This window comes from Hirundo rustica, chromosome 9, assembly GCF_015227805.2.
Source record: "Hirundo rustica isolate bHirRus1 chromosome 9, bHirRus1.pri.v3, whole genome shotgun sequence".
Taxonomy (NCBI): domain Eukaryota; kingdom Metazoa; phylum Chordata; class Aves; order Passeriformes; family Hirundinidae; genus Hirundo; species Hirundo rustica.
Window position 1 is genome coordinate 29,254,132 of NC_053458.1, and position 12,315 is coordinate 29,266,446.

Here is a 12,315-nt window from a genome sequence, read left to right on the forward strand (position 1 = left end):
CTCACCTTCATCATGAGCACCACGGTGTTGAGCGCTATCATGGCCATGATGGTGTACTCGAAGGACGGGGACACCACGAAGTGCCACACGCGGTACTGGAAGGTGTGTCTGTTCTGGGGCATGTACCGCGTCAGGGGCTTGGCGCTGATGGCAAAGTCAATGCAGGCCCTCTGCGACAAAATAACAACACCCATCAGACGCCACGGACTCCTGGGAGCTCGTAGCTGCCACAGCTCTTTCCTTCATGATCTGGGAAAGGCAGCTGGCTCATGGGTGTCTCACCTTTCCAAAGGCAAGGGAGTTCCAAGCTCCCAAATTGCTAAAAACCCCACGGAAATGTCCTCGTTCCCCCGCCGCACACCATACCTCGTTCTTCTCCAGGCTGCACTCCTCCATCATTTTGTCTCCTTGCTCTTGGAACGTGATGATGATGAGAGCCACAAAGATGTTGACAAAGAAGAAGGGGAAGACCACAAAGTAGACGACATAAAAAATGGACATCTCCATGCGGTTGCTGCGGCTGGGCCCGCGGTCCTCCTCCGTCACATCCACCGAGTGCTGCAGCACCCTGTGGGCAGAGAGGTGAAGAAAAGCAACCAGGGATACATCCATCACTTCCAGTGGGACCCAGCTCTGTCTGTCCACGCTTGTGCAATGAGAAGGTAAAAATCTCTGTCCCAGGCTGCTTCCAAGGGTGACCCTTTTAAACGGCTACAGCTTGTTTTACGGTGCTTTGCCACCTCCCTGATGGAAAATGGATTTGCCTGTGCTCTGCACACAGAGGAAAAATACTGCCCAAACTCACAGGACCATTTAGAGAGGTCCAGTCCTACCGTTATCCCTAATGTTGACCTAAAATATATCTCTGGGCCACGCAGGAAAGGGATTATCCGTCACACTCTCCCTAAGGAAGCAGATAACCCCAGCCATGGCCCCAAGCCTCACAGGGGGACCAAAAGCTCTTCTGTGCTGGTATAATTTATTTTTCTCTCCACCTCCCTGCCCAGCAGCTCCTCTCGCAGCCCCACTGGGTGTAACCTGACCACCCCAACAGGGATGTGAGCAGCGCTGTTCAAGGGGACAGGTCAAGCAGAATACTCACTGGGGCCACCCCTCGCCGGTGGACACCGTGAACAGGGTGAGCAGAGCCCAGATGATATTGTCATAGTGAAACTCGTGCCGCTTCCACTCCCGGCATTTCACCTCCATCTTGTTCTTCTCGTGGTCCACGTAGTTCCCTCTGCAAGGTTGGGAGAGGGAGCAGTGACCTTGGGGTTTTTGGGTTGCCAGAGTATGGGACGGTGGGTTTGAACCCCGAGGGCAGCGTGGGTGCGTGCAGGGGTCACCTCTCCTCCCTCCGGGAGAAATGGGGAGAATCTGGATAGCAACCGGGGGGAAGGGGAGAGAGAAGGGGAAAGTAAAACAGAAGAGAGAAGGAGGAAAGAACCGGAGCAAGTGAAGGGCTCTGCACCCCACAGAAGGATGGGCCGCAGCACTGGGGACAGGGCTCAGCCCACGCCGACGCCAGGAGCAAATCATGGCCGAGGACTTCACGGGGAAGCACAGCAGACGTGACCCAGCACCCCGCCCTTGCCAGAGGGGTCGGCAGCACCAGACCTACTCCACCTACATGCAGTCCTTCTGCGTGTCCTTCGAGCTGTCAGTGCAGTAGAAGAACTTCCCCTTGAAGAGCTGCACGGCGATGACGGCAAAGATGAACATGAAGAGCTTGTAGACAATGAGGATGTTGAAGACGTTCTTGAGAGATGTCACAACGCAGTCAAAAACGGCCTGGAAGAGAGGGCAGAGCTCACCCTGGGGAACCCACAGCCCTGGCAAAGAGCAGGACCAAGACCAGGCTGCTTGCTGGGGAAAGGGGGAATGAGCTGGGCCTTCTTCCAGGCCAGAAGCTATTTTGTGAAGGAGGTTAACACCCAGAGTACCCACAGCACTCGTGGAGGCACCATGCAGCCCCTGGGACAGCACCAGGGACGGATATTTGTATCCTCAGTGTTCTCTGCAACCAGGGAAGCAGACAGGGGACCATCTTAATGATGCAATTAGCAGCACTCAAGACTAATTAGAGAACACTTCATCGTTTCGCATCACCCTGAATAACAAGGCAGAGCAAATACCTCTGCCTGCCGCAGCAGCACGTTCCTGAGTGCTCTCAGCCCTGATTCTCACAGCACTTCAAGTGAGGATTGCCCTTATCCCTGTTTCATCAGGGAGACAGGCCCTTCCAGAAATGAACTGACACGGGCTAACTCCATCCAGCGATCAGGAGGGAAAGCTGGGGTCAAACCCCATGTTTCTGGGGTGTCACCCCGGGTCTCATCAATCAGCCAAACCACGTGCAAGTTAAAAAAAAGGGGCTTCCTCGGCCGCATACTCTTTTTTGGCTCTGCACCCCATCTGCCAAGGTAGGGAAATTCATAATCCTACCTGTGATGCAGAAATAATCCCATTAGTGAGATGGGAAATCCCTCTCCAGTGCAACACCGTGACAGCACAGCACACAAAACCCCGAGCTGTTTGCAACCTGCTCTGGTGCGAAAGATCAACAACTTTGGAAAGAGATTGGAGCTCTCCAAAACCAGGGCAGCCTATTTTTCAGGAGAACACCCAGGCTTTGCTCCATTTTGTCCACTCAAGCCCCACCTTCCCTGGCAGAGGAACTACTTCTGGACACCTTGCAGTGGTCCAGGCTTGCTTTTAAAAACTCATTGCACCTCCAGACACGAAGCAGCCTGAAGGGTGTTGTGGTTGCAGACAGGGCTCCCGAAACACCCCGAAAGCTTTGAAAACAACTTGTTTATTGCTCACAAGCATATCACTGTGGTGCTCCCTGCTCCCAGGGAAGAGGAGAAGAGGATGGAAGGCAAGAGGTGGAGCTTGTTACCTTCAGCTTGGGCAGTCTCTTGATGGTTTTCAGGGGCCTCAAGACCCGCAGCACACGGAGAGACTTGATGGTCTTGATATCCCGCCCCTTGTTGGTCCTGCCACGTCGGAGGGAGGCACGCGCACCCAAAAATGGAACAGAGAGACAGTGACCTTGTAGACCTGGGCGCCCTGGGGAGCTGAACTGCCGACAACACCCTCCCAGCACGTGTGAAGATGGGAACAGGAGGGGCACAAACATCATCGCTGCGCGCTCAGCCCACCTAAACGCGGCTCCTCCAACACGCGCGCCGACAGCCGGCAGGGACGGAAAACGAGGCAATCCTCTCTTTCCAGGGATTAGCAGCCTGCCTGTGACCTTAACAAACCCCTCGCTGCGGGAAGCAGTGCCAGGGCTGGGGCAGGCAGCGCCAGGAGGTTTGCGGGGCACAGGCGGCACGCGGAGGTTTGCCTCCCTCCTCCGGGCACACGCTGTCTGCAAACGGGGCTTGCGCAGGGCCACCGCCGCTGCAAATCGTCTCCGACCAGTCGCGAGAAATTCAGAACAAAATGAGGGAGGTTCGCTCAGTGGGGTCTGCATTGCCAGGGAAACCGTGGGTGCCCCATCCCTGGAAGTGTTCCAGGCAAAGTTCGATGGGGCCCTGAACAACCTGGCCAGGTGCAAGGTGTCCCTGCCCAAGGCACAGCTTGGAGCTTTGGAAGGGTCTCTAAGGTCTCTCCAGATGAGGGCTACTCTTGCCTTCACCCCGAGTCTGCTGAGGGAGGCAGAGCTTACCAGGAGAATTCTTTGGAAAAGCCCTCTCATGACCCTCATTTCTTGAACATGATGATTATTCCCCAGCCACAATACCGGGGGTGTTTCCTGTCTTTTAACTAAAGATGTCAGGGTGGAGCAGCGAGGTCCTGGTGGAGGTGACACAGCTTGGATCCACCAGGCACCCTCGGAAAACGTCAGGGAAATTACTTGCAACAACAGATGCTCCCAATTACACAGCTCCTTGGCAAGGGTTAATGCAATAGGGAGTACAATAATGGGCTTAATCATTACGAGATGTAAACAAAACCACTAATTAATAGTCCTCCCTAGGAGCACAGCCCTCACATGCATGGGAAGCAACTGTACACAGACCTAGGACTCACTTTGCTCCTGTTTTGCTCAGAAACAGGGCCTGGATAAAGGCCTGGGGCATCTGACTGAGGGCTGGGGTGAGGGTTTGAGGGCAGCACTCAGCTGGAGCACATTGTCACCGAGGTCACCCCAACTGCAGCGTCTGACACCTGCTGAGGGGGGATCCCTCCAGCCCTCAGGAGTGCCTGCAGAGCAGCGTGCTGCAGGCCCTGAAAAGGCAGCTAAGGGTCAGCCCAGGCGTTGGACAGACGGACGTCCACCGCACCCGCCCCCCTGCGCTCCCAGGAACGGCACCCCGCAAGTCCTCAAGCGCCATAGTTACCCCAAAGCGTTCCTGTCGGCGGTCCAGCACAGCAGCCACCAAGCAGCACCAGCAGAGAAACAGGGAAAGAAAGAGAGGAGGAAGGTAAGAAAAGCGTCAGGGGAGCTGCACGGGGACCCTGCAGCAGCTGCCCACCACCCCAGACCGCGGGGAAAGGCACGGTGAGTAGACCATGCTGTACCCCTCCGCATGGGGCACACCTCCAGGGAGGGACTCATCCAGAAGCCCCTCCTGCCCTCCCTGCTGGAGGTTTTGGGTGGGGGGCACGTAATCAAAGCTCTGCTGCAAGGGGAACCTGCATGGAGTGGGACCGTGGGCAACAGCAGCAAGGCACACTCCTCCTTAGCCAAGAGTCGTGGGGGCCAGTGAGCCAAAGGCAGGTGCCTCCAAGGAAATCCACCTGCAAGCCACAACAGTTCCCATCCAAATCCTGCTAAATCACCTCTACTGAGAGCTCCACTGATTAAGAGCCTGAGCTGCAGTGCAGGATCTCCTGCAAGCCAGCAGGACACTCGACTGGACAAGCCAAGGGGGGCTCCGAGGTCCCTGGCTGAGCCCAAGCCTCTGTCCCTGTTTGAGCCAAGTCCCTGCCACGTGCACGAGTGCTCAGCGCCGGGGGCAAAGCCTGTAAATAAAATATTTCCTAAAACACACAAAACCAGCCCCTGGCTGTGTGTTAGTCCAGCATGTGGGAGGCGTGCTGAAAAGGTGACGATTTAACTTTGCAGCACCTCTGTGGTGGGACCTCTGTCCTGACCTGCCCCACACCAGGTCATTTGGCAGTACCTAGGGCTCCTGGCTTCCAGGCCCTGGTGCCAATGGGCACAAGGGAATGCTGCAAGGGAAGAGGCCCCTCTGCGGGGCAATCAGCCCTTGCACACCAAGGGCTCCACGCTGGCCACTCAACCTCTGCACGGCCTCTCCACCACCCTGGACAGCTCTGCAGATCTACCGTGAAAAGCCTCCTCAGAGGGAGGCAACGGAGAGCAGGGCCCTTACTTGTGGTTCCGGTTATTTCAGCTAATGTAATTTGAGCTCTTTGGAGATTTAGAGCTTTTTATTTAGGCTGTGTATGGATTGATGCATTAGCTCTCCATGTGGAGAGCTCGGGATGAATGGAGACAGCCTCTCTCTCAGGATCTGTGGCCTCCGAGGGAGCAGTGGACGTGTCACAGTGGCACACACACAGAGATGGCTCTGTGGGTGGACACTTGGTTATCAGCGATTTGGATGTGGCACGGACAGCCTGTGGGTGATGGTGGCACTGCTGAGCCAGCTCAAGGACCTCCTGCTCTGCCCACGGCCACCCGGGACCCCAGCGGGAAAACCAGAGTGCAGGGGGGAGGCAAAAGGGGCGGGGAAACCGTGTGGCACACCCCAGCATTCCTACTGGGAAGTGCTGGACTCCGTCACCAGCTGCTCTCATCCAGGAGATCAACACAGCCGCTCCATGGGCATTGCTGCTCCCACCCAGCACCATGGAGGAGAGGAGAAGGAGAAGGAGAAGGAAAAGGAGAAGGAGAAGGAGAAGGAGAAGGAGAAGGAGAAGGAGAAGGAGAAGGAGAAGGAGAAGGAGAAGGAGAAGGAGAAGGAGAAGGAGAAGGAGAAGGAGAAGGAGAAGGAGAAGGAGAAGGAGAAGGAGAAGGAGAAGGAGAAGGAGAAGGAGAAGGAGAAGGAGAAGGAGAAGGAGAAGGAGAAGGAGAAGGAGAAGGAGAAGGAGAAGGAGAAGGAGAAGGAGAAGGAGAAGGAAGGAGGACTCCCCTCACCCTGGCCCCACATCCGTGAGCTCACGGAGGGAGAAGAAAAGGAAACAGATTGAAACATCACCACCAGAGCTTTCCCCTGGAGACCAGGAGGGAGGGTGGGAGGGAAGGCAGCAGGCTGGGACATGGAGAGCTGGTGAATATCCTGCATCTCCCGCGGCTGTGGCAGCGCGGAGGGGAGAGGCGGGTGTTCTTATAAATGCTTTATAATGTATGAACCCATCGGAAATCACCGTGGTGCCTTTGTTCCCTTCACTCCCGAAGCCCTGAGCTCATCTCCTCCAGCAGGAGCCTCGCTGGAGGCGGGGCAGACGGACAATCCTGCCGGTTTACATGATAAAAAGCCCCCTGCCCGTGGCACAGGCAGCTCAGTATCTACCCAGCTGCGGCTGCCAGAGAGGGCAGGGACACCAGCGCTGCTTGCAGACGTGTGTGGAGATGCCAAGGCCTTCTCCTCGGGAAGGGCTTCGGTGCCATGGCCGATGGGGGTGCTCACCCTCGAGAATTCAGCTGCCCCATGCCCAGAGGGAAGGTCCTTCCCCCAGGAGGACGGGTGGAGGCAGGCAGGTGGCAAGCAGGGCTGGAAAGGTGCCGGGCATCTTCCCCACATGCTCGGTGCTGGGGCCAGGCTGGAATTGTGCCACCCTCGTGGGGTGAGGGCAAGGGGACAGCAAACGATCACTGCCCATTGGTGAGGGCACCCCTCCGCCCAGGAGCAGGCTGAGCCAACAACCTGCGCTCCTTCAGCCATCAAAATTCTTGGTGGAAGTTGCCTTGGGAGGGAAAGGCTCCCTCGTCCTCCTCCTCAAAGCAATCAGTGCACGTTCAGGCTGCTGATGCCCTTGAGCCCTGCCAGACACACTCTGAGGGGCTGTCCTGGCAGCGGAGGGATCAGCCAGGCCCTGGAGATGCTCGATTCACTCTCCTGGTGGCCTGTGTGGCCTTCCAGAGCCTCAGAGCACTGTCCCCAGCCAGAAAACCTGCCCCAAGCCCCTGCCCCATGCCGAGGTCTGCTGTCAGCCCCCTGCCCTGCCCTGCCCTGCCCTGCCCAGGGGCTGCTCCATCCCTGTGCTGGGCGAGCTGAATTCTCCCACGCTCTTCCCAAGGAGAGAGCAGGGGCTGAAAGCACCGGGCGAGGGATGGGGTGAGCAGGGTGAGAAAGGCACAGGCAGCGAGCCAGGGGGGTACGAGTGGGTGAGAGCCAGGAGAAGGACCTGCTGCCCAGTCTGGGGTGAGATGGGAGGGATGGGTTACGGGCTGTAATCCATCGAGGGACCTCGTGGCCACCCCGAGAGCCCCACAGGGTACCCGAGCTGTGGATAAGACCAAGGCTCCCAGTGTGGGGGATGGCTGCCAGGCCCTGCCCTGTCACCAGCCACAGCTGCCAGTGTCAGAGGCACAAAGAGAGAACAGCAACGTGACAAAGGAGCCTGAGCCTCTCCTCCTCTCCCTCCTTGGGCAGCACAGCCCTGGGGGCCAGGGGATGCCCCTTCCCTGCAAGCATCACCTTGGCACCACACATCCCTCCCTGAGCTCACTGCACGCCCTGCCCCAGCCAGCAGCACAGGGAACATCAGAGCAACAGGAAACTCATCCCTGTGTGCTCCTGCCCTCCATGGCACGGGCACCGTGGACATCCCAGTAGCCACAAGCTCAGTACCAGAGCCCAGTCTCAAAGCAATGCTGAGTGGGGATGCTGCAGGGCAAGCACACAGCCTTGTCCGTGATGCCACAGAGGACGCTGGCACAAAGCTCACCGGCCTCATACCCATTCCTGCGGGGCTCCAGAGTGATGTCCCCCTCGGACCAGAGGAAAAGTCACCAGCCAGGCCGCTGCTTTCGCTGTCTCTGTGCACCCCAAGAGGCACAGCAGGTGCGTAACTCCAGCTCTGGCACCTTTAGGCCATTCTCCCCCTCTCTAACAGCCCCTTCTGCTCTGTTTCAAATCCACCTTCGCCACCAACTGCTTCCTAGCATCTCCAGCTTGCCTTGCCTTGCTCCCTGCCTGCTTTCTCACCAGCCTCTGACAAACAAGGAGAAACACATCTCCGGAGCAGCCACACAGCACTGCCAGGAGCCGTCCCAGAAGCAGAGCAGGGGGGTGCAGAGAAGTAAAATACGAAAGGAAATCAGAGTCCAGTAGCCATAGCACACATCCTTGTGTGCATCCTGCTCCCACCCCACCGAGGGAAGGCAGGGAGCTGACAGGAACAAGGGCCACTCACGCCAAGGCGAAAGCCACCAGCGCTCCCACCACCACGATGAAATCCAGGATGTTCCAGAGGTCTCGGAAGTAGGAGCCATCCTGCAGGATCAAGCCCTGATCAATCATCTGGAGGGGAGACAGAGAGAAAAGCGGGCAGGGAATGAGCAGCTCAGACATCAAGTGGAAGGGACAAGCTGGGGGACGGGGACACTGCAGACACATCCCAGCGTCCTGGGTGTAGGACTTGGTATTTTGCAGTAGCCTCGAGGCCGATGAAGGAGGTGCTGAGCACTCTGGACCACCGCTGCTGAGAACCAGACTTTAGGGTCTCCACCATGTAAATTCAGGGCCAGAACTGCCAAACTGTTTCCTGGGGATGCTGCACCCTGCCAGGGCTCTTACCTTGATCACCATCTCGAAGGTGAAGACCCCAGTGAAGACGTAGTCGAAATACCTCAGCACCTGCCAAGAGAGGCCACAGGTGCTCTGCAGCTGCTGCTGAGCAAACCGTGCCCACCCGGACACCCTGCTACAGCAGCTTGCCTGGCTCATGGGGTTGGTTCGCTTGTCCCAAAGGATGAGTCCCACACTCATCCCTAAGAGCTCAGTGCAGCCCCAAACCCAGCCTGTGCAGGCAGGAGGGAATCATTCCCCACGCAAATGGCTTGGAAATGACGCTGCTAGCCAGGATCACGAGCCCCATACCAGAGCCTGTACCAGTATCTCCTCAGGTCAAGCCACTTTACAGCTGAGCAGGCATCCTGGTCTCTCCCCAGGCTCTAATCCCCACGTGTGGGAAGCTGAGAGCGTTCACAACGTCCCACGGTTCATGACGGAAGGTGATGGGGAAGAAGCCAAATTCCACGGCACAGTGCAAGTGCCAACACCTGGCTGCCCTGATCCTACAGATCCCACAGAGCTAAAACCCGAGAGGAGCTCTGCCTGCCCTGGAGGGGGAGCGGGAGGGGGCTGCAATCACTTTGTTGCGGTCGGAGTTGGTGAGGACGGGATCCTCGGCGGCGAGGGCGATGCTGCTGGCGGCGATCACCAGGAGGATGCACATCTCGAAGTAGCGCAGGTTCACGATGTAGTGGCAGGCCCTCCTCACCCTGCGGGGACAGAGCCCACACCCTACCTGTGAGCCCCTGGCAGGACACAGCCACAGCCCATGTGCAAAGCCCACCCCGTATCGCCGCCTTCCAGGGTGGGGAGATGGGCAGCAAAGCCCGAGGAGCAAAAAGAAGGGAGCCCAAGGGGCGTCTGGGCTTGCTGATCCCTGTTCTCAGCTGTCTCAGCCCCACAGCCAGGCAGGGAGGGTCCCTAAGAAATCGGGGCACTGGACCTGGGGAAGAGCTACAGAGCAGCAGCAAACTGCAGGCAAATATAACAAGCAATGAATGAAAATTCCCAGCTTAGCAATCAGCAGTTGGGAGAGAGAGCCACAGAGGGAGAGCGACTTGGGGCTTGAGGAACTCAGTGGCTGCTTATCAGGCCTGTTTGGGAGACACTCAGCTCCCTTCTCACAGGGATTCCCTGGTTTTGGTGATGTCTGGGGCTCTTCCCCTTGCAGCCCTCCCCAGCCCCAGCGTGAAAAACGTCTCACGGGTTGGTGGTGCTGAAGATGAACATGGAGCTGTGCGGCACCATGGCTTTGCCCGTCTCGCTCTTTTCCTTCTTCCGCTTCTTCTTCTCCATTTCTTCCTCATCCTCCTTGGTCTCAGCCTCCTTTAAGGGGCTGGCTTCGCCGTCTGTCTTGTTGCTAACTGCAGGAAAGCGAGAGCCTTTGCCCGGCCTTGCACCCAGACAACACCCTGGGGTGTCCCTGCCACCCGGGCGGTCCCCCTCATTCCTGCTCTGAATCCCTGTGCTGTCACAGGGAGAGGGACGAGGCAGGAAGAGAATACACGGGCTGCTGGGATGGAGCAGATGAAATGGGTTTAACAAGGCCACTTCTCACCTCGCTGGTTAATTAATAACACTGTTTAAAGCAGCTCACCTTGACAGAGAGGATGCCGCTAAGGGGTTTGAGTGACAGTGAGCTGCCGGAGGCTACAGATGTTTCAGGAAAAACAGGGAATACGAGAGTTTTGCCCAGGCAGTGAGGAAGGGGAAATGATGGATCAGATGAAGAGGGGTGGATGGAAAGAGATGAGGAAGGGACACAGGCCCCAGAGGATGCTGGCGCATCGGTGTTTGGGGTGTCCTGCAAAACTGGGCTGCTGGAGGGAGGTGCTGCAAGGAGCAGCAAGGAGATCCCCCCCAGCCGATGGATGCGGGTAGGAAAAGCCAGGCAAGCGGCCCTCCATCCCCGCAGAGTCCCGAGGGCTGGGAGAGGGGCTCAGGAAAGAGAGACGGGTGCTCACTCTGTACCACAGCGGAGTCGTGGACATCGATCATGATGGCGGTGCTCTCGGTGGCCTTCTCGGTGTTGGGGCCGATGGAGGAGAGGTCGGGCTCGCTGCGGCTGACGGTGCGGCTGGGCTCCAGCAGCGCCTGCTCGCTCGTGTCCGGGCTGCTGCAGTCCTGCTCCGTCAGGTTGCCCGTCTTCCCCTGGGAGAGCTCGGGCGCGGCGCGCAGGGGGCTCCCCTTCCTGGCGCTCCCCATCAGATCGGCGTCGCCTGCAGGGACCCCGTTTGTCCTGCAGCGGGGACGGGGGAGGAGAAGAGGCGTGAGAAGATACGGGGGGTAGGAGAAGAAGAGAATCTGAGGAGCTGTGGGGATGGCGAGGTGCCCGCTGCAGGTACCAACCTGACGGAGTCCCCGCCCGCCTCTGGATCCCCCGGAATGAGCGCCTCTGCTGCAGCCACGTCCCCACGGCGCTGCCCGTCCTGCGCCCCCTCGGCGGTGCTGGCCTCCTCCAGCCCCATCTCCTGGCTGGCCGAGCGGCTGCCCAGGGCTCCGGCCGCGTCCTTCCCCTCCACGCGGGCCCTGCGGTGCCGGCTGCGCCGCTGGCTCTGCCTCATCCTGGCCCTATCCTCGACGCTGCCGCCCGCGCCGTCCTGTTCTCCCGGCTCGCAGTTCCCATGGCAAGACTTCTGCTGCCACACGTCCCGCTTGGCCCGGGGCGATGTCCTGTCCTCACCGCCGCCGGGGTTGGCGCCCGCGACCGGCTGCTCGGGTGCCTCGGCCAGCGGCCGCTCGCCCTTGCCCTGCTCCTCGGCGCATTTCTCCAGGGTGACGCCCTCCCCGGGTCTCTTCCTGCGGAAGATGCTGGCGTGGGGGTTGATGAGGGGCGGCTCATCCTTGTTGATGCCCTCCTGGCTGGACATCTGCATGTGCCGGCGCAGCTGGCTGGTGCGCTGCTCCCACACCGACATGTGGTGCCGCCGCCGACGCTCCCGCCTGCAACGGGGGACAGCCGGGGGTCAGCGTCCCGCCTGCCCACACCCTCATCCCCCGGTGAAGCGCCCGCCCTGGGCTCAAGCTGGGACTCCCAGGGAGAAGGAAGTGCCACCGCCGGGGTTACGGGCTGTGCTAAGGCTTCGTCAGCGTCCCTCTGGTGCTGGCGGGGGGCTGGAAGTGGGGCCGAGAGAGTGCTTGTGCCCCTTCAGAGAGCGTCCGGCCGGTGGGTGACCAGCCCCAGCAGCCTCGCTGCTGCCCTGCAGCTTTCGGGCAGCGCGTCCAGCTTCTGGGAGCAGCCAGGATCCTGGCTTGCCCTATCCCAGACAGGCAGGGACCGCCTTCCTCTTGTGTGACTGCCTGGGGACGCCTTAATACGGGCCGAGCCCTCTCGCTGCATCCAGGGTCCTCTCCTCGCCTCTCTCCCAGCACAGCCCGGGTAGAAAGCCTGCCCCTGAGGCTTGAGGAGCAGCGATTTTGACTGTCTGAGGGGGGAGGAGCTGCCCCGGGCTTCTGGGCTATGCCGCGAAACCTTGGCAGCGTGGTGAAACAAGAGCAGACAGACGTGCCCTTCGCGACACCCCCGCGGCACAGGGAAACAGCCAGGAGCACACACGGGCACGGGCACTGCTCACAGCGCAGGGCCGCACATGGG

General features: G+C 59.1%; 1 protein-coding gene across 13 annotated transcripts in view; it reads right to left on the bottom strand.

Moving 5' to 3' along the window:
- The window catches only part of CACNA1E (calcium voltage-gated channel subunit alpha1 E), a 105,711-nt gene that overhangs the window by 20,688 nt on the left and 72,708 nt on the right, over positions 1 to 12,315 (bottom strand). For all 13 annotated transcript variants that reach the window (XR_005702124.1, XR_005702125.1, XR_005702126.2 and 10 more), the window contains 12 exons: positions 11,070 to 11,663; positions 10,685 to 10,959; positions 9,925 to 10,084; positions 9,301 to 9,430; positions 8,724 to 8,783; positions 8,341 to 8,447; positions 4,353 to 4,364; positions 2,903 to 2,999; positions 1,631 to 1,791; positions 1,103 to 1,240; positions 367 to 568; positions 6 to 170 (listed from right to left, as the gene is read on the bottom strand). Coding sequence is in view for 10 of the 13 variants with exons in the window: in XM_040072448.2 (XP_039928382.1) it covers positions 6 to 170; positions 367 to 568; positions 1,103 to 1,240; positions 1,631 to 1,791; positions 2,903 to 2,999; positions 4,353 to 4,364; positions 8,341 to 8,447; positions 8,724 to 8,783; positions 9,301 to 9,430; positions 9,925 to 10,084; positions 10,685 to 10,959; positions 11,070 to 11,663 (2,101 nt within the window). In the remaining 3 variants the exon portion in view is untranslated. The remainder of the gene's footprint in view (positions 1 to 5; positions 171 to 366; positions 569 to 1,102; positions 1,241 to 1,630; positions 1,792 to 2,902; positions 3,000 to 4,352; positions 4,365 to 8,340; positions 8,448 to 8,723; positions 8,784 to 9,300; positions 9,431 to 9,924; positions 10,085 to 10,684; positions 10,960 to 11,069; positions 11,664 to 12,315) is intronic.